The sequence below is a fragment of the Coloeus monedula genome (genome assembly GCF_965178545.1).
Source record: "Coloeus monedula genome assembly, chromosome: 1".
NCBI classification, from domain to species: Eukaryota; Metazoa; Chordata; class Aves; order Passeriformes; family Corvidae; genus Coloeus; species Coloeus monedula.
Window position 1 is genome coordinate 82,780,238 of NC_138781.1, and position 21,794 is coordinate 82,802,031.

The 21,794-nt window shown below is 45.1% G+C and overlaps 1 protein-coding gene across 1 annotated transcript in view; it reads left to right on the forward strand.

The window, feature by feature from the left end:
• Positions 1 to 4,800: 4,800 nt before the first annotated feature.
• The window catches only part of MYO10 (myosin X), a gene marked incomplete at both ends in the record, with an annotated part of 161,899 nt that continues 144,905 nt past the window's right edge, over positions 4,801 to 21,794 (forward strand). Inside the window, 2 exon segments of the mRNA XM_082289298.1 lie at positions 4,801 to 4,851; positions 4,854 to 4,877. Coding sequence (XP_082145424.1) covers positions 4,801 to 4,851; positions 4,854 to 4,877 — 75 coding nt within the window.

Consider the following 21,794-nt stretch of genomic DNA (forward strand, 5'->3'; position numbering starts at 1 on the left):
ATGCGCTGTCGTGTGACAATCCAGCTCCATGGTAAGAGTTTTGGATCTGTATATCCCAAACAAGAAATAGGCATCCTTTAAAACTTGCATGGCAGAAAATTGTGGTTTTTGTCAAGCAGTCTGCCTGTACACTGTCACCCATTACAGAAGCATTTGTCAACGCCCAACATCTTGTCTACCAAAAGTTAGTTAGCTAAAACCTGACAGGAGCTCACAAGTGCAATAGCAGTCCCACGGTGGGGGTAAAACTCCCCTTTTGGAGTAAGTTTAAAGAAACAGAAATTCTCATCAGAAATGTAGACCATAAGCAAGCCCACTCTAAAAATGATGTGTGCTGTTGACAAAGACACCAAGGGGAAAAGTCTGAGAGCAGATTTTACAAATAACACTGGATGGAATGAGGCCTTGAGCCGTGAACAAAGAAACACACTGCCTCATTTTGGTGAGTAGAGAATGTTAATTTAGGCTCCTTTTAATCAATAAGATTGAATTAACTGAATATATCATTTAATTCTCTGACTGAAATCAATCCACATGCCTTACAGAAAGGATAGTAGCCCTGTGGGTAAGGCAGACAACCTACCTCAGTGCCATCAGCAGGGAAAAGAAAACTCCTCCAGAGGGTGAAAAAAACTTTCGTGCAATAAACCAGTCAGACATGCAAAAGCTAAAATCACTCAGTTCCATGATACCACTGTGGAAAAACGGCAACTAAAAATAAGGTAAGCTAAGGAGGAGCAAAGCATCACATGCATGCAATGAAAATTCATCAGCCTTTCCAAAAAATCATTGAGTAGAATGCTTTTAGCATAAAGTTGCCCACCCCAGATCTTGTGTTAAGGTTGGGGCAACAGAACAAGTTTTTGCTAATTGAAAAGATAGCAGGATTTGTGAAATGCATAGAAACATCACCAGGGACAATCAGACGCAGTGAAGACAAGGACTTGCTACCACCCAACTTGTTTGGTTTCAAACACATTTACTGTTAAAACCCTGAGGGCAGCACCAGTCCTGACCATCTCTGCCCACTCCCAAGGGCTCCCCCTACCTCCCCATGGGTTCATGCCCTTGGCTGGGGCAGTAGGATGGACCCTGGATGCCAGGCTCTGCCATCACCCACCTAGGATGCCCCCAACACTCCCAGCCCTCGTGTTGCCCTGACAGTTTTGGTAGATGAAAACTGGGAGAAAAACTACTTTTAAAAAGGGGCATCTAGAATATGACCAAGTGTGCTCAAAGTACTGAATGAGTTAATGGTTTGTTGGGATGCAATCATGTCTACGAACTTTGTAATATAGGCAATAAATCTTCAAAAAAGGCCCTACAAATCTGGTCTGCGGAAATTCTCTGTGAAGAAACACAGCTCAGGTGAAGCATATGATTTATAGATAACTGGGCTTTAGTCAGTAAGTTGGTTTTGCCTCCAGAGCAGAAATGGAAATCTGCATGCAATGGGATAGAGTTGTTGACTGAAACAGGAGTAATTTAAATCTGTTTTAAGAGTCCAGAGTTTTACAAAAGTTCCAGCTGCTAAGAATACTTTGGGATCTAAGAAAGGAAGAGATGTCTGTTTTAGTCAGACATTTTGGTCAGATATGGACTTTAGCAACTACTGGGGGAGGGAAGAAAGGTCAGAAAAAGTGGGTGAAGACGAGTCCTGGCCCATGTAATGCAGCAAATATAACTGAGGGATACTAAAATAGCCTCACAGACCAGCTGAGAGCAAAGCCAACCTAGCAAATGCCAAAGCTGTGCTGCATGGAGTGAAAGAGGCTGGGGGACAGGGGCCCAAGGACCAGCCACCTCACCACCGACCACCTGCATGAAGGGGTAAGATCTTCACAGCCTGTGAGTTGTCTCATCAGAGAGGTGGAACCGAGCTTTTGGTCCATTCCTGGTCCTCACTCGAGCTGAAAGCTGAGCCGGCATGCATGTGAGCAGCTTCAAAAGGAAGTAATTTACCTTAGGCACACAATCAGTGAAGGAATTTCTACGGATTAAAAAAAATTGGAGCTGTTCAGAACTGGCCAAGTCTCCAGATGTTCATGGAGCTTTGTACACTGTGTCTGTGGGGTTTTCCAAATTCCAAAACAATTGCATAAAATGAGTAAGAAACTAGTTTGGGGTCATTTTCAGAGCGGGAAAAGGAAACACCATGTTTCAAACCCCCTTTCCTATGAAACACAGATGCTAGTCCCTACAAACTGTGAGCAGAACTGACAGAAGAAGACATAGAAGGAGAAAAGGAAGAAGCTTGTTCCCCTCTGCTCCCAAAACCCCTTTTCCTAGATCCTTCCTGTAGCTTTTCAGTTGTTCTAAATCTTAACAAAGTCTTAGGAGTTTTACAACTCTTTTGCAATGCTTCCCCACCACAAGAGAATACCCATTCTTTCTGCAATGTATTTTTAGGCTGCATAAAACTGGTCCTATTCTATTGGTAATGTTTTCTTGTAATTTACTGAAATTCTCATTTAAAAAAACATAGGCTGCTCTTATTGGATGGTTGATTCTAAGTTTTCATGAATTCCTATTTCAGTAGTGTTTCACAGACCTGAGTACAATGCAGTAGCCAGACATGCACGCTACATTCCAATAACAAGGTGTCAAAGTATTCAATCAGAAGTCAAAATAATTTAACAAATACCTCCAATCTGACTCAGCCCTCGCCAAACTAGGGATTGTATCAGAGGGGAAGCTTTTTGGCACAGTGATCGTGGAAAAAAACCTGTTTCCCTGGAGTAACTTTGGAAGTGCAGTAGTATGGAATAGAGTTACCGAGTTTACACATTGGAATTTATACCTTACAATCTGCAGCAGAGTAATGATTTTGGCTAACTTCTGTGTAAGCTGGTATTGTGTAGACAGGTGAATTCAGGTGAAATCCTTTGCAAATCTTGAGTTTCAGAGCAACTGCAGGAAGGTCCAACCTGTTTACCTGGGCGTAGAGATTAGGGGGGTGACAAGAGAAGTGATCCCCCGGCAGCCCCCAGGATGCTGCAGGGTGTCCAAGCAGGATGTCTCCCAGCTGGGCTTGGCAAGCTGCAACAGGGATGCCGCCCAAGGGACTCTGGTCTGTGCTACAAGCAAGCTCGGAAGTGTTTCTGCTTTTCCTGCCAGAAGCCACGGTTGCTGGCCATGGCAAGGTGAGCTGCAGAGAGATGCTGGTCTCTAGCAGCTGGCCATGTCCAAGGCAGTTGCTCCCTGCCTGAAAACTTCCCACCACCTTGTTTCTGTGTGATGGGACAGGCAGCCACAGCCCCCATGTAGGCTCTAACAGGTACCTGTTTGGCAGAAAGTCTCTCTTGTGCTGGTTTGTCCCAGTGCTAACCTGGATGGCAGATCAGTTTTCATGGATGTCACTGTGTGATTCTCCAAGACCAGCACAACCTCATTTTGGACATGACCTATCTCAAAGCCAAACATATTTTACCTGCTCTCCTACTCTCCTACTACTGTCTCCTAATTCAGATAATTTTTTTTTGATGCAAAGGTGAAATGAGAAAATTTTTCCTTGTGTAGTGTATGTATTCTCAAACTTGCTTTTTTTAGTGGTCTTTGTGCTCTACGTGTTGGCCGTGACACCTTAAAAATGAGAGTTGCACACTCATGATTATTTCTGCTATCAAGGGCTTGTTATCCCATATCTCTGCTCACATGCTCAAGGTCCCAAACCAATATTAGGGTGCTGCCTGCAACTGAAAGACAGAATGCTGTATTCCCTTTCTTTACGGCTGTGACTTATTTTTTGGTACATTTCTTTCTGCAATGTGAAAGAAATAGGCCAGTATCTGCAAGATTTGATTCTCCTTTGCTGCGTTTCTTGTGCTGTTAGTTCCTACAGGGTCAGAGCAAAACTACGAACAAGATAGTCTCCAAAACCTGAACACTTTAAATCTGCTTTGCAAGAAGGTAAGGGAGTGAAAAACTGTATACAGGAGGGCTATTTTCATTTGCAGTGATGTCTCAGTGAGTGGCTGTTGCAAGATGTGTTTAGCAAAGGAACACGGATACGGCTGAGGAGAGCTGGTACACAAGTTTGCTACACGTTTACCTAAGGGCTGCCTGTCCGCAGCGGAACCCTGCAGGTACGCGTTCTTTAACCACCTCGGGCAGCACCTCTCGCCGGCTGGCGGAGCTTTGCACGGCTGTGTGATGCCGAGCACGGGAGCGGAGCCGCCCCCACACCGGGCGAGCCTCCGCTCCCCCTCCAGCGCCCGCGCTCCTCACACTCCGCATTCCAACGCGCGTTTCCGCGCCCCGAGCAGCCGGACACGCGTCCCCAGGACTCCCGTGGACGACGCACCGCGGGCAGCAGCGGGACGGGACGGGACGGGACGGGACGGGACGGGACGGGACGGGACGGGACGGGACGGGACGGGACGGGACGGGACGGGACGAGCGGAGAGGCCGTGCGGCGCTGCCCGCGCTCCGGCCAGGGCCGGGCGGGGCGGGGCGGGGGCGAGGCTGAGCGCGGCGCAGGGAGCGGCGCGGCCCCGGCTCCGCCTCTGCTCCTGCCCCGCCTGGACGGGACGGGGCGGCCTCGGGCAGGAGCGTGCGGCGGCGGGAGCTTTCCTTGTCCTCCTCCTCCTCCGCGTCACCCCCGCTGCCGGCTCCCCGCGGCGGCTATGCGCTGCCGGGACCGCCCGGCCGAGCGGCGCTGAGGGGGCGGGCGGACGGACAAAGGCTGCGAGCTGGTGCCGGCGCTGGGGCGCGATGGAGCGGCGCGGTGGCTGAGGCGGCTCGGTGGGGCGAGCAGAGCCGAGCCGAGCCGGGCCGGGCCGGGCCGGACGAGAGCGGCACATGGTGCGCGGCTGGTGCCCGGCGCTGCGCACCCGCGGGCGGGCTGAGGGGCCACCATGGACAACTTCTTGGCGGAGGTGAGCGCGGGCCGGTGGGATCCTCCTCCTTCTCCTCCAACGTGGGGTTGCTTTTGTGGGGCAGGATACCGGCAGCAAAGCGGCGGGAGGCTCGCGGAAAGTGTTCGTTCCCTCGAGTGGTTCGGTTTGCAGGGCGTTCGCAGGAGCAGCGCCGGGGGAGCGGGAAGGAGGGAGCTGCGCCCCTCAAATTCCTGGCCTCCGTGGCCGTGACCGGGACGGAACTCGTGGCCGCCGAGCTGGAGCGGTGCTGCCCCGGGCTGTCCGCAGCTGGGTGGGTGCTCGGCGCTAAAATGGGCTCATTAGAGCGGCGGGGGATGGAGGCTCCGATGCCGCGGCTCTGCCCCCCAGCCCCGCGCCCACCGGCGGCACCTCCCCCGCGGCGGGGACCCTGCGGGACGCGGGCTGTGGCGGGCGCCGGTGCGGACCCTGCTCCTCTTCCTGCTGCCGGCGGCGGGGCAGCCTCTGAAACCGTGCCGAGGTGGGAGTGGGGGTCCTTCCTTGGGGGTTCCCTGCGTGCAAGCCGGGGGAGTGCGCTTTGTCCGCCTTGCACGGGCATGAGAGGCTTCAAAACGATGGAGGCTTCAGAGGCAGGGCTGCCGTTGGGCACTCTTTTTGAAAGGTTTGTTTATTAAGTTCATGTTATGAAGTACAGACGAAATCTTTTTGTACAGAATGCGAGGAGGGGGGCTGAAGTCTTTAAAGTCGTTTGAGCTTTACCGTGGTCTTGTGAATCTTGACAACTTCAGTATGCCGGGTGAAGAAACCAAATCAAAGGTGCTTTGCTACTGACGCAGGGTATTTGATTAAACTCAGAACCTGGGTCCTCTTCTGGTCCAAGCTAGCTGAATTTTGCACAACAATACTTTACTGGATCAGTTTAGCCCGCCTGGTGTCGACACAACGTTATGAACATACGGTGTGAAGGATCAATGGCACGTGTGTGTTGTGCCTGTAGTTTGCTGGCAAAGCCCATGACTGGGTTGTGACTTCTGGTGACTGCCTGCGCACTTGCTTTAATTGCACCTCTTGCCGAAGCAGTTACTGTCAGGGTTGTAAATACAGGCCAGACATCTGTTTTACAGGGCTGTGATTAAACTGCAAAACTGTCCTTTGCCCTCATGAAACAACGTCCCTCGTGTTCTTGGTGCTGCTGTTGATGCTTCCACAAGAAAAATAGGTGATCTGTTTACCGAAATAGTAATTAGTCAAATAAAAGAAGGTCATACACTTTATTGCTTGTTGGCTTTTCATTTGTCAGACAACAAAAGTTCTGTCAAGTGCAATAAGAAGGAAGAAATGCAGGATTAGCTTTGATGAAGTCTGAGTTAAGTAGTAATACTGCCTTTTTTTTTTTTTTTTTTCCTGTAGAGGATGTAGTCCTCACCTCTCAAAAGCTCGTAAGCCATGAGCAATATGGTAGTATTATCCTAGCCTTGCAGAATTAGTCTGAAGAGTCATCCTCCCCAACACAAAGTACTGTAGTGTGCCCTACATACAGGTGAAGAAGAGTTTTCATGGTTTTGACTCCCCTATTAGGAAGAATTACTTGCTCCAGGGAAAATACAAATAAATTTTGCCAGTCTGTGTTAGCATTTCAGCATGTATTTATGTTAATCTGTGGTTGCTTCATGTGGACTTTGATCTTTCTTAAGAACTTTGACTCCCTTTCAACATGTTGATATTACTTTAAAAGATCAGTAAATATAGCACCTTGACTTTAATCTGCATCCAAAGTCCCACCCACAAGTATAAACATTTTCCTTCCCTCACTCTGGAGCAGAGCACATGTAAATGGCAATCAGGGAGCTTGAGGCACAATAGCAGAAATGCACTGAGTCTGACCCAGCTACCACAGAAGAATGTCTGTTGAAGGCACTGGATTGAGCCACTAGGTAATTTAATTTGTGTGAGGCAGACATCCTGCAGCTGCTCTTTACAAAAATATTTGCTGACTTATCTAGGGAATTACTGTTCTCGTTAAAATAAGTTATAGTGTGTGGAAGAAGGAGGAAGCTGGATGAAAGGCACAGGTGAAAAGCCCAATCTGCTCTGCTCTTCTTTGTCAGAGACGTAAGCCTGCTGATGTGATTATATTGTGGGAGAAAAGCTGATAGTGGGAAGGGAGTGTATCTACTGGCACTTCACAGGGGTTGTTCCTCAGCATTACCAAGCAGCTCCTGTTTGCTGCACTGGAGGCAGAACTGTCTTCAGTCTGGCTGTTACAGAAAATACTGTACAACTTAAGAGTTAATAGGAAAAAAAACCAACCCTGCATTACTATTTCTCCCATATTTTTCCATAGCTAGATGGTAAATGTAACATTCTCTCGGTATAGGGTGATGCTTACTGGAACAAAACGAGGCAACTGAGTGAGACACCTCCGGAGAGCAGGAGGTGCATTGCAAGGGAGGGACTGCTGCTGGGACTTGCTGCCTTAAGTGAGATGTGGGATAACGCCATGCTCCTGCCAATCACCTGACGCTGCCATCATCTGTGACTTAGCAGCTCTTTGACTTCTCCATCCTGCTGCCCAGTTTCCTTTCTTTACTATTTCTTAGTATTTTTAACTCTCGTTCTTAAAGGACAACAAGTGGCTGTACTTGTCTCCACGGAAGCCATGATTTCCATCCCTGTCCCAGTTTTCTAGCTCAACCAATTTAAAAAAACCCATGGCTTTAAGTAAATAATTAGGCAAGAAGAGTTTGCCCTGTAACTTACTCCCCAGTATGCTTTAATTGCTTCAAGGTAGTAACATAATAACAAAGTTGCGTTCTAAATACAGAGGAAAAGTGTTTTCTGAGGCTTTTTTAAAGTCTGTTGATTGGTCTATGCTACCTTACAGTTTTTGGAGGAAAGATGGAGGTTAAAAAATTTTAATTTTTTTTGATATATTTATGTAGTCATATTTGCTTATCTATAGTAATAAAACCTGTAGAAATTCTGTATGGATCTGTGCAATAGAGCCATTTGGCTGTGTTTCTTAAAACAGACTGAAAAAATTGTTCCCATATGTTTTACTGACAGCCACTGTGCTCTCAAGGGAGCAGGCTCCTGTGGTAGCTGAGGTCAGACTATTTTCCAGTGAGAATGCATCCCTGCAGAAAGGGGATGTATGCTGTAAGGGAAGGAAGAAAGTAATTTCCAGATGAGGCAGAAGACAAGGAAATTTATCACAAAAAATGGCAGGAGAGTGGAGCTCAGACTGCCTCTTCAGCATGTAAAGTTCCCAAGCAGTGCTTATCAGGGCAGCAGAGGAAGAGGATGCAGAAGTTAGGTTTGTCTTCTTCCTCTTACATGGTAGTTACTTTGTCCAGTGCGTACGGGGTGTTGCACTGAGCCATGGTTGCTGTCCTTGTCACAGCAGTGTGGCATTTGCTGACCCAACAGAGGTCAGAAAGGGCTTGAGGTTGGGAGGAACTTCTGTAGGTCATGTCCAAACCTGCCCTCCAAGCTGGTGCTCAGCTCCTGGGGAACTTGCAGCACAGTGTGCACAGTGGTGGCTGCAGGGATTGTTTGGATTTAGCTGTTGCCAACCTTCAAGGATTCCCCCCACCCTTGCAATTGTGGAAATTGAGAAGGGAGGAGAACTGTGTGTCCTGCCTTCTGTGTAGCATGTCTGGGTAGATGATGTTGGAAGAATTCATTATAAAAGCATCACTATCATAGAGGTCCTGCTCACGTTTCTCCAACGCTGCACAGGAGTTTATTTGGAACTGCAGGGTACCCTCCCAGTGCCCTTTGAGGCACAGCAGATACTCTGTGTCTACCCTGGTTTTATTTGCAGCAGTACCACTGGTACCTCGAGTTCAGAATGGTTTCCTTCATTTGTGCTCTCCACAGCTGCACATAATTGCCTGTGTACTCTGTTTTAAGGAGAGGGCTCCCAGCATGTATTCTGAAGGAGCAAGTGTTGAACCTCCCTCTGTGGGAAGGATATGGGACAGAAATTTAGCTTCAGAAAGCTGTCAGAGGAGGTATCTGCTTGAACCTGGAAGCTCTTAATTCAGTTATGCAGCTTGCAGCAAACTTTTCCTTGGTTCTCCCTTGTTGCAGTCGCAGATCACAGCCTCACAGGACTGAGTCCTTTGAGGAATTCATCATCTCCTGCAAACAAGTGGCCTTGGCACCACCAGGGTTATTTGCCTAAAGAGAAAACCTGGTTATGCAAATAAATACGAGCATCAATATACATGGCTTCTGGCTGTGCCGTGCAGCTCAGAGGATGGGTTTGGGATGACCTTGGAAGTCTCCCAAGTTTTCGTTTACAAGTGTTTTGACGATAACACAAGCATGGGTTTGATGTTTCAGCTTTTGGTATTGGTGTAAGCTGTGTAGCTTACACCAGCAAAGTTGTCTTTTAGACTGGTAGGGCGAAACCATCATCCCGTGAGTGATGGCATAAAGGTGTATCTGGAGACCTTCTGACTGCCAAAGCCATGCCAAGCAGAAACTGTGCCTCTTTTGGCTGTTGACATTGGCTGTGTTCTCTGAAGTTTCTGAGCTGTGACTTCTCATTTTTAGGTTTTTTGAAAGCTGATGGTTGTTTTGTCTACAGTTATTTTTAGGTTAATTAGAGAGCACTGTGTTTTGAATAGAAGATGTTTCAAGGGAGCTTAGGACTACCTATCAAGTCAGAAAGATAAAGTTTTTTTCAGGTTTATTTCTCCAAGCTGGAAATCACATTCGCTCATCAGTATCATGTAATGGTCACTGCCCACCACAGATACTTCACATGTGCCTTTCATAAGACAAATTTGTGCAACTGAAGCATTGTCGTCGCTGGGCTAGAGCCTAGCAACCCTGCTGGCACTGCACATACTGTAAAATGACACTAGAATTCTCTTAAAGCTGCAAAATATGTAAGTTTTGAAGTTGGCAGTGGAGGCTCTACATTCTGCAGGTCTGCTTGTGGTTTTTTTGGTATGTTCAGTCAGACTCCAACCAAAGAAAAGCTGTGAAACCCACTATTACAGAAGAGTTGGCTGCTTCTGAGTCTGGGATTTTTTTTACCTTCCGGTGGCACCTCACTGAAATGTTACCTTTTTCTTTTTTTGGTCTTTTCCCTAATTGTATGTTTGTGTTAGCACTTCGTGTGCAAGCTGTTTTGCTCTAACAAGATACTCTTCTTTATATGTATTTTCATTTGGTGAGCACTGTGTATGGGTGATATTGGTGGTTGTGAGCCTCTTCAGGTTTTTTTTTTGTTTCAGAGCTGTCGTGCAGCCTGCTGGCTGGTAAAAGGGAATAGTGTTTGAAAGCATGGCTAGTCCCAACTTATTTTTGATGCCAGGTGGGACGGGCTTTTATCAGAAATGTTCCTCATTTTTTTCCATGATTCTGTGATGGCAGGAGAGGGCCACTTTGGGGGAGAGAGGGAAGCAAAAAAGAAGGGTAGCTTCAGCTTTCAGTGTTGTGTGGGGAGTTTAGTGTGCTGGTCCAATGAGTAACCTGAGAAACCTTGCAACCTTTCAGTGCTCTTGTTGCCCCATTGTGCCTCAAAAGATAGAAGAAAAGTTTGGGGCCCCATATAAATAATTATGCATGGTGGTACCACATTTGGCTTCTGTGGTGGTTTCAGCATGGTAAGACCAATATAGTCTCATGAATCTGTTTTTTGACTTTAGAAAATAGCTGAAGAAAAGCTGGTAGGTTCCTGGCTCTGTGTGCTGGTGCATATGTGTATCTGTATACAGTGTCACTGTGCTAACCAACCCCTAGCAAGTGAATAATGTGCCTCCCTTTTTTTTCTTTCAGTATGAATTGTTAATATTGGTATTACTTTTAAAAAAATTCTAGCAAGACAAATGCCTTTTTCTGTCTCTTGCATGGGTGCAGACCCAGTGGAAGGTGCAGCAGCCTCCATCTAGGAGCAGGAGCAGCAGCTCCACCCCTGGAGCATCCAGCGTCTTGACTGCAGTGCCGTCTCAGTTCTGAAGGGAAGCATGTCCTCTGGGTAGTTTGATCTCACCAACCTTTTTGGCTGCAGGGCTAGTGTGTTTCCTTAGTGAATCACCATCTCCAGATGTGGTCAGAGCCAGGAACATAGTTTTGGGTGGAGTGTGGGTAGAAGGGCAGGAGGTAAAAGTCACTCTGTATTAAGACTTCTGCTGAAGGGACAAAAAAAAAGGAATTATCAGCCTTAAGTCACTAATTGTAACAACTTTACAAGTTTTAGGATGTGACCTCAAAACTTGCTAGATTGATTATAACTTCAGGCTTATATCAGAGGGTCATGGCTTAGGCGTTCTCATTTCTCTTCATTTTTCCTGCTGTTTATCATTATGCAACATTTTAAACCATTAGTGAGACGTAAATGAGGATGATTTGGTGTTGGGACCACAGCTAATGGCAAATTACTGGTTTTTGGGTATTATGGTTCAAATTTTGCATGGTGGTTTCTGGGGTTTTTTTCTCTAATTATTTAAGATTATCTAAGATGTCCTATGTCTGAAATATGAGCATTATCCATTGGCCATATTTACTGTAATGCAACTTTGTTCTGGACAGCCCCTTGATAAAGAAAGGTTAAGTGGATTATCCTTTTCTTAAGAAGTCTGTTAAGTAGCTCAAACACTCCATTCTTTTAAAGGCAGAACTTTTCAAAGTTTGGATTCGGAATGGGAACTGATATTGACTATGCTCCAGATCTGCCTTTTGAAGTAAACTACATCCATGCCAAGGAAGAAACTACAGCTTTGCTACATGGAAAAGATGAGTGTTATATTGGGAAAATATACTGGGAAAGATTCATTAGGAGAGAAGGAATGAGTAAAGATTGCTTGTATTTCTAAATGTTCCTGTAACAAGAAAGGGGATGTTGGGAGAGAATATACTGTCTACTCCTAGGCCACGTTGGTGATTAATAATGTGATCTCAGGTAGGTCCACATGCCCTTTATGCTTGTTCCTGGTATCCTCAGCCAGGACAGCCAGCATAGGGATGTCTGGCAGCTTTTCTGGAAGGTCTTTTTCTGTGGGCATTGTGACTGGATGGACACTCTCCTACTGCAGACCAGTGACTGACTGGGGAAGGCTGCTGAGCTGATCCAGCTGTAAACACGTCATGCCCATGCTGGTTTTACTCATTCATGTAAATACCTGTAAATATTTAGCTGCTGTTTTCCTTTCGGCCAGGTGACCTTTTTTCAGTTCAGCCTGTGAAAGCCTTCTTATTTGGTGGAAAGTTTAGGGAGTTGGGGTTTCTTTTTTATCGAAACTGTAAACATAAGTGATGTTGGAGTAACTTAATAATATATGGGGTTTTTTTGTCGAATCGGTTACTTAGGAACAGACACAATTTTGGTTCACATTGGAAGCATGGCAGAAATTGGGGTGTGTTCGGTTTTGCCAGCCAAAGTTAACATTTCTGTTTTCTGTAGACTCTTTTGTAGAGGGGTTTAACACACAATTTCTATATGAGATCTTGTAGTTTTTCTTAGTGTGTAGTTGTGCTTAGGTATTTTTCACTAAGGGGTAGCCACAGTCAGTAACTGGAAAAAAAAACCACAAGGCACACTTCAGCCTTTTTAAGGCTCTGAGGAACATTGTATCCAACAAGCTGGTACCCTGGTATATGGAAGGAAGTCTTCAAAAGTGAAAGGTACTAGTCACTTGTATGGTTTGCTAAACCTGCGCTGAAATTTCAGATGCAATACACATTAAGCTGGATTTCTTATGTGTCTCAACGACCCTGTCCCCAGTGGCTAAATGTAAGCATGTTGGAGCAGGGCCTAAATATGGGAGTCAGTGTAACACCTTTTACTCCTTCTAGGATTAATGGCATTCTGAAGGAAAACTTTCTAGAGGACAGACTTTACTCCTGTACAATCCAGTGTCCTGCCAGACTTTAGAGCTGAACAGGGTTCCTGTATTTGTATGTTAATACATTATAGCAGGCACATACATTGTTTCAGGAGGGCATTTTGCCTGGTTTATGGTATCAGACTTTCTTTTCTTTGAGAGTGTGTTGTCATCATCTTGCAGCAAGCCTTGCTAGACTTCTGAGTTAATATTAAGCTGAGGTGAATGTTCAAGAAATCAATATTCTTTCTAATCCATCTCTTAGATGGATTAAATGTTTCTATGACATTTTTGGGGGTTTGGTTTTGTTTTGTTCCAAATGAGGGAAGGAGGAAGAAAGAGAGGGTAGCTCAGCAGCAGACTTCAGGGACCAAGCTGTGCCATCACATGGGATCCTGGCTGATGGCATGCACAGGGTGGAGGGCTGTGTTAGAGGACTCAGGAAGTAAAAGACTAACTGCCCTTTGATGTGTTAGTGTTGCCCTTTCCTATATATTCTTGGGAAACTATTCATAATCCTTTATTATAGGTCAGTGATACAATAGTGTGTTAATACAAGTCTGTTTTGTTTTGGAGAATGCCCTTAAGGGAGTTGCTGTAAGGACACCTTAGCAGAGGAAGATGTTTGCTTGTTGCTGTTTCCGCTGGGGGGGGCAAAACTATATTCCCACTCTGAGCAGGTTTACCTAAGGGCATTTTATCATGGCACACCTGGCTCTATACTGGGGTTGTCTCTAAAAGTATTGAGGGTCTTCTGGGTTGTGTTCTCTGTTCTTAACTTCTTGGCATGGTAATGCTGGTAGAGTGGCACCCTGCTACCCGAGTCTGCTATCATGGTCTCAAAGTCAGGACTGATTGTGGTGCTTGTAGCATAACCTCAGGTAGAGACCTGAGGCTCAATGGTTGCTGAGTGCCAGCTGTCAGCTGGAATTACAAAGCAGGGTGTTACTGAAAGTTGTCATCAAAGTTAACACCCCAAATCCCTTGGCCCTCTTTCTCTTACAGACTTTCAGAAGGCTTTAGAAAACTCGTTTTGATGAACTTCCCAGCATCTCGAGAAAACATTTCTGTAGTTCTTGAAATGATTTTGAACTGTGAAAGTGGAGCTACTGGCAAAGCCTTGTGTGGTTTTGGTGTTGTGTGCTGTATGTGTCTGTTGATCTTGCTGAGAGAAGTGTAGGATTTCTCTGAAAGGTTCTCACGCCTTCTCTTTTGCTTTCAGCCAAACTGGCCCTGCTTTTGGGGACAGTAGATAAGAGAAGTTTTTTCCTTGTTTTGAAAAAGTATTGATGTTTATCACATTATCGGAAATGGATTATTTGTTTCTACTTTAGTTACTGTTGTTTAGAGTGACATTAAAATGTTTTCTCAGATTAAGTTAAATATATTTGTTAAGAGAATGGGATTGTTTTTCTTATGAAGTTGTTTATCTTGAGGAGAAGTCAAATCCTTTTGTTTAATGTACGCATCTGGTTACAGAGCCACTGGCCATCATTTCTATTTGACCATTTTAGTGGACCAAACCCAGCTTTGTATCTTGGTTAGGTTATATTTTTATTTGCTTCAGAAAGGAGCCAAGTTGGCAGGACACGAGTCATGTCAGGAGTCACACTGGAGTTCATGTCAGGACAAGGAGTAGATGCTCATTCTGTAGGTCAGACTTCTTTCTTGGTCGTTTTCTTGGATCTCTTCCCCTTATTAAATATAGACTGGGTTTGTGATTAGGGTTTATCCCCTCATTACAGCTTTCTGGTGATGGGTATGATGAATAGGTTTGTTTGGTGTGTCCAATCAATTAGTATATTCCCCAGAAGAAAATAAGAGCAACGTTTACAGCAGGGCTTTGAAGGGTGGCATTTCCTGCTGCCTTTCAGACCGTGTACCGGGAGGAGTGTCCCATGAAGTGAGCTCTTTGTTCTAAAAACTCCGGTTGGATTCTACCATGTGATACTTGATAAGCTATTTCAAGGAATAAAAATACACAGCAAATCTGTGCTAGAAAGTGTAATTTTTGCAGCAGCCCCTTTTTTTCCTCCTTGCAATAACATTTCTAATAATGTGTGCACCAAATCTGAGAAGTTTTAACAGATGATACATGGGATTTTGGCATAATGTTTCACAGCACTTAAGGCAAAAGGCTGTTTCTGTTTTCTGTTTTAGGAGTCTCTACTCCAAATTTCTGTTTCTATCATGCCATTTTTCCCATAATTTTGCTCTGGTGATCTAGTACCTTAAATGACTAGGACTCTGGTGCAGTAGTTAACACCCCAAGTTTCTTTTGTACAGAAGCCCATGAATAAACTTAATTGCAATGTGATAAAATAGTTGTATTAAACTTTTACTGTGTAGTTGCACCTCTGTCAGTAGGATGCCTTTGTACCATGTAGTTAAGGTGGAGATGCCATCAGTTCCTGGTGGAGGACAGAAAGTGGTATGGAAATCTGTGCATTTTCTTATGAGCATCCAGTGGTGCTTTGCTGGTGGCTTGTTCTTAGCAGTCCTTACTGAGTGCAAAAGGAAATCATGGAATCCTTTTCCTTCAGACAGGGATTCAGCAGTTACTGTATTCCAAGTGCTTCTGGACTCAGGCAAATAAAGGCTGTAATTCTGAATTTTGATTTCTTGAACTAGTGTGTCACTTAGAGAAACACTTCTTTATATTGCTTGGAAACATTTGATTTGAAAAGTGCTCAGTTGCTTTATGCGATGAGAAAGGCCATAAAAGCTTTGCTGTTTTCCTGGGATTTTTTTTTCTTTTCCTGCTGGAAGTCATCAGAGGTTTTGGTAGGCAGTATGAGCTGTGACTGTCCAAGAGCACAGGGATGTGCCTCCCGCTCTGCATGTAGACCTTAGGCAAGAAGAGTGGCTGCACATAAATCTGTGGCTAAATTGAAGGGACAAGAAAGGCTTAAGGCAGCAAAGGCCCAGACACCTTCAGCAACAGATCATGGGTCATGCTGCTGCAGGGATGGCCCCAGGGAGTCCTGAGGAGGTGAGGAGAGGAGCTAGCATCAGGCTCTGAGCAGGAGCAGATGCTTTAGCAGGGTGGCTCCTCCAAGGGGGCTCCTTGTTGGATACAATGTCTGATAGCTGTTGCTTTAAAATGCACGAATTAAGCTTTTTTTGCTTTGTAGTTCCTTTAAAATTCGTAGAATAATCTTCTGTTGTTGTCCTCTGACCAGCTGGAGTTTTCCTAACTGTAGGTTTTGAGTGTGTATTTGCTGGTTGTCTTTGGTATTATAGAATCATAGAATATCTTAAGTTGGAAGAGGCCCACAAGAATCACTTAAGTCCAACTCCTGGCCCTGCACAGGACACGCCAAGAATCATACCATGTGCCTGACAGCATTGTCCAAATGCTTCTTGAACTCTGTCAGGCTTGGTGCTGTGACCACTTTCCTGAGGAGCCTGTTGCAGTGTCCAACCACCCTCTGGGTGAAGAGCATTTTCCTGATATCCAGCCTAAACCTTCCCTGACACAACTTCATGCCATTCCCTCAGCTTCTGTCACTGGTCACCACAGAGAAGAGATCAGTGTCTGCCCCTCTGCTTCCCCTCAGAAGGAAGTTGTAGACAGTGATGAGGTCTCCTCTTACTCTGCTCTTCTCCAGGCTGAACAGACCAAGTTACCACAGCCGCTCCTTGTATGGCTTCCTCTCCGGATTCTTCACCCTATTTGTGGCCCTCCTTTGGATGCTCACTAATGGCTTATACCTTTCTTACAGTGTGGCACCCAAAACTGCCCCCAGCACTCGAGGTGAGGCTGCCCCAGTGCAGAGCAGAGTGGGACAGTCCCCTCCCTTGCCCAGCTGGTGATGCTGTGCCTGATGCCCCCGAGGACACACTTGACTCTCCTGGCTGCCAGGGCACTGCTGACTCATATTCAACTTGCCATTGACCGAGAGTCTCAGGTCCCTTTCCACAGTGCTGGTCTCCAGCCTCTTGCTTCCAAGCCTGCACGTGTATCCAGGGCTCCCCCATCCCAGGTGCAGAATCCAGCACTTTCCCTTGTTGAACTTCATATGATTGGTGTTTGCCCAGCCCTCTGATTTGTCTAGGTCTCTCTGCAGGGCCTCTCTTCCTTTGAGGGAGTCCTTCCATTATAAAATTTTGCCAAAATTTTGGAAAGCCTTGCATTTTATAGTGGTCTTTTTAAATATCTTTTTTTTAGTGGTATTGAGCAATGATGTGCTTCTGGATAGTGTGGTGTAGGCATATTGGAGAAATCTGGTTTTTTTCCTCAAGAAAGCTGCAATAAAATATCTTTCAAAAAATAGGACTTTGGCATTTGTTAGTAGTGCTCCGTGGGTGGCAAAAATTACTTTAGTAAAATTTGCCCTTTGTGGTTTTATTGACACTGAAGTTCCTAATTTTTGTTACCATGTGATCATCTTTTCCACTCATTTTGTTCCAGACACTCTACCGGAGGAACTAATAGTCAGCAAGTGGCTCTTTCTCTCCAGAAGTCCAATCGTGGTACTAGCACTTGATTTTTCAGGAAAGAGGTGGATTTTTATCAGATCTTTGTAACTGTTAGGGAAAAATTTCAAGAGATCTCTGTCACCTGCCAGATGCTTTGCTGCTGAGGCTGCTGAAGGTAGTCTGTACTTAAGACCATTGGGATGTTTGCTCTTTACATCTTCACTTGTGGAAGGGTCTGAGACCACCGGGAAGGTCCTTGTATGTACTTTGAAAAAGAAAAGGTTGTGTCAGTAAGCTCAAAGGTGTGACTGTGTAAGGTGCTGGTTCCTTTGTGGGTGTGTATATTTATTTAGCTGGTCATATTTTATTGTACTCCAGCTGCAATGCTGTGCTGTTCCTTCCTTTCCCTATGTACCAATGAAGAGGAAAGGCGTGGGGGAAGAGAATACCTTGTATTGTTTGCTGGTGTAGATGTAAAACAGGATATTTGTGCCTTCTGTTAACCTGTTGTTCCTTGCTAATGCTGATGTTACTTACCATTCTTGTATATTGCATGTGTTTTTTTCCATTTCTTAAATTTAAGTAAATGATTTGGCACAGCTGCTGTGTCTGCACAGGAGGAAATATATGGCAATGAATTGCTTCGAGGTTATTTAGAAGCAAAAAAATGTGATTGGTTTGTGTATCTTCTCCCTCTTTCTGACCTTTGCAGCTGGAATTAACTGAAGCAGTAAAAAAAAAAAAAAAAAAAAAAAAAAGCTGTTTGTTTGTTTATTTTTCCCAGTGACCTGGGAGGTTTGTTCACAGCTCAAAAGCCATACTGGGCAAGAATAACAGAAATGACTGAATTGCTGAAAGATTAAATTCCCTGATGGAAAGGTGGTTTTTTGAGGAGAAAAAATAAGGTCAGAAGTAGTAGCCATTAGTGGCTGTAAATAAAGTTACTCATTTAGGCCCTCAGACGGATAAAAGAGAGAGGTTGTTCCAGTTTTTCATCTTTACCATGTGGTAAAAAGTTAAGGTATGTCATGCCCTGCCATTATTTAGATGGCTTTAAAAATAGCTCCACTTGTGCTGTTTTCTGCTCAGAGGAAAGTTTTCAAGCATACTTGCGTAAGTGACGACAGCTGTTTGGCCCCAGTCTGAAATAAATACATGAGTTTATGAATCATTTCACTTTTAGTAAGTTGTGTTCCCTGCAGGGCAGTGTCTATTCTGTCAGTACATTTACAGTTCTGATAAAACTCTGAATTTAGTTTTTAACCGTATCTGTGGTCATGTGAGCAGTATGGAAATGGTGTAGGGAGTAGCTAGTGGGTACCTGTGGGTCAATTGGCCTTGTCTTTTGCAAAATGAAACCTGATTTGCAACCTCGTGAAGGAGCAGGCTGATTTTCTTCCTTGGGGACAACAGCCATGGAAGTGAGGAGGATGCAACAAACCAGCCTGAAGTAGCAATGCACTGAGACTGCCCTGCGGACCCTGGCAGAGTCTTGAAGACTCCAGGGGCTCCGTGCTGAGCTTGGGTGAGACTTCAGACAGAAGGCTGTTTTTTCTAGGCTCCAGGTGTTGGGATTAACCTTATTCAGAAGTGCACCAAGTACAGTCTGGGTCTTTCTGTGTCTTTGTTGCACTGTGTACAGTACTGATCCCACAAATTACATTTTTAGTTTAAAAGTCTTTGTTTAAAAAGCAGCTCCCTTGTACACTTAGCTGTGTTTTGGCCCAATTAAGTGAAGGATTTGGGGGCTTGCCTGAATAGCCAAGTAATAATTAACCTCTCTTTGACTTAGTGGTGCAGAACTAGAATGTTCATCTTCAGACCTAGGTTTCTTCTGCCTTGGTGTTGGCTGACTGAGCAGTGGCACATGTCATGTCCTCTTTCCCCTTTAATGCCAAGTGTGTTTGTGGACGTGTTACATTTTTCAGGCTTCTTTGGAAAGTAATAATAAAGATGCGATGCTCTTGGGCTTATCCTGAGTCCAAAGCTTAGCATGGAGTGTCCTACTTGTTGTGGCTCCCAGCTCCCTGTGTGCATTTTGCCCAGCAGCTCTTCTGAGGCTGAGGGGACTGTTATTAAGCTCTCTGCCGAGCCATGGGGGATGCAGGTGAGTAGCCTGTTCCCAGTCTGTGAGTTTTGCTTCTGTTATCAGCAGATGTTGGCAGTTCCCAAACAAGCGGCTACAATAGCGGATTCTGACTGGGCAGGAGCAGGAAGTTGCTGGCTAAGCAAAGGCTTGTGGGTGGGTAGGTTTAAAGGCACAGAAGAGTTCTAGGGTTTTGGTGATCTATAGCTAAGCTATGTGATCATGTCTAAAGGTAACGAACCCAAAACAAGCAGTGGGAGTTAGTGTTGAGGCTTGGGTTTCTAAAATTTGGCGCCTTGACCTGCACAGTACTGGATTGTGTAATTTTTTCCATGGAAATTTAGCTCCTGATGTTGCTCTACTTAAAATAAGTAAAGACATGGTAATCCCAGGATGAATATGGGGCACAGTTCCACCTGAGTAAGAGTGGGGTCATAATGTGTTTAAAATCAAGCATTTTCTGAAATACCTCCTGGTTTTCATTTCTAGCTGGGTGCAAGTGCCTTTGTACACGTCACAGTCCAAGCTTGCCGTGGGAGAGTTAATGAACATTTAGGGAAAGATGTCCCTAACTGTGACAGGGAAGGTCGAACTAGATAATCTTTAAAGGTCCCTTCCAACATAAACCTGTCTGTGAGTCTGTGAACACTGTATCTGTTGGAACTCAGGAAACTCCCAAAAATCCACTTAACAGTAACCAGGAAAAAATGATTAAAATCCATGAGGTAACTACTGCTGATCTTGGTACAAGTTATATTCAAGTAGCAGGGACCATGGTCCAAGCACAGCTTCTGCAAACCTGCTGTCCCACTCACTGCAGTGCACATTGCGGGGCCCCTGTGCGTTGCTGCCGTGGCTCCCAGGTGGGCAGCAGTGGGTGGCGTGGCCTCCTGTCAGGGATGAGGGCAGGAGGCCTCTGCCACAATCATGTCTCTGTTAGCAGGTGACTTGTCTAACTTACCACTGCTTTTTAACCCATCTCAGGATCGTTGTTGCATTCATTTGTACATTGACTGTAGAGCTGCTTTTATTGCAGACATGTCCTTGGAAAGACAGAAATCAGTTTTTTATTTCTACTCTATTTCTTTTAATGAAGCTGCCACCCTGTCTCCTTACCGATACAGGGCATGGCATGTACTGATGGAAAAACATTTACCTGTGGTGCCTTTTGTAGGGAAAATGTTCAAAACTGACCTACAAGACCCAGAGGAGATTTTTTGGCTTTTCAGGAAACTGTCCAAAAGAGTACAAATACTGCTACCATGCTGTCGCAGAGAACACCGAGTTCAATTATGTTTCCTAATTTATTGGAGAGGGAGCAGAGTAGTGTATGAAGTTGGGAGTAAAGGAGAGGGTGCCATGTAGTTCGTACCTCTACCAGTGAAATAGAATTGCCTCAGGGCTGGATAGGAGTAATTACACATCAGCCTTTGTCCTTCAGGGACAGATGGTATCATGAGAGCTGCTGTTAGGAGTAAAAATCCCAAGTTGGAAACATGGTACAGAAAATAGACTTAAAAAAGAATTGGACATTGCTCTTTCCTCCAGATGAGCAGGAAGAAGTTGCATGTGACGTTACACATTACTGTGTAAAGCAGTAACTGTGCTTTACAGGGCAAGCAGTGCTCCACGCCTGTGGCGCAGCACGGTCTGTGTTACTCATGCAGCTGCCTCGGGAACAGCGGGTGTGGATGTGTGTGCACTCGGGGTGATCCATCACCAGCCCATGCTCAGTCTTGAGTATTCGAGAATCAACTTGCTGGGGAAAACTCCTGCTGGAAGCTTTTTTTTCGCAAGAGAAGAACCACTGAATGATTCACATCTTCTATTTCTGTAAGCGTGTCCATAAATCATTTTTAGACAAAAAGTTTTATCTGAGGGAAAGACTTGTACAGCGTATTAGGCTAAAATCCCCGAACAAGCTTCTTCCAAATTGTCTGAAGCTGTGTATCACCTCTGGAAGTTGGATATGTTTGAGGTGGGTCTTAATGTGATCTGGAGGAATGAAAATGGAGCATGTGTCTCTTCATACTTTTAGCTATGGGCCTAGATCCTGTATTTATCCTGTACAAATGGGATCTTGCTTATGTGAACATGAGGTGTGGATTTAACTCCTACGAGAAAAGAACATTGTGAAACCATGTGTATATCTGAAAATATACACAGGTTCTGAAGGTCACATTTATGCATAAACAAATACTCTCGTGTCTGTCTGAAGATGAAAGGGAGCTGAAAATGTGAGCAAAACAATGTTGTGTCGGCGCTCTCTTCAAAAGACACATGTTCAGTGATAAAGACGCTGCCAGAATTGAGCTGTGCTCATCTTACTAGCAAGCAGCTAGAATTATGATGAAATTATATTGATTTCTTCAAAATAAAGACAAGTTGGTACTTGGAACAACAGTGAAATTGTAGGAAGAGTGATTTGTGAGCAAAGCGGGGGGGGGGGGGGGGAGGTGACGTCATGTGAATGCCGTCGTGGGATTTGAGTGATTTAAACTGCATTGCTGCACGTGCCAAAGTCCTGCAGCCCTCAACAAAAGCTTCACTCTGCTTTTGTCATGGTTGTCCAGTCACTACAACATTTTCCATTTCCAATATGTTTTTTCC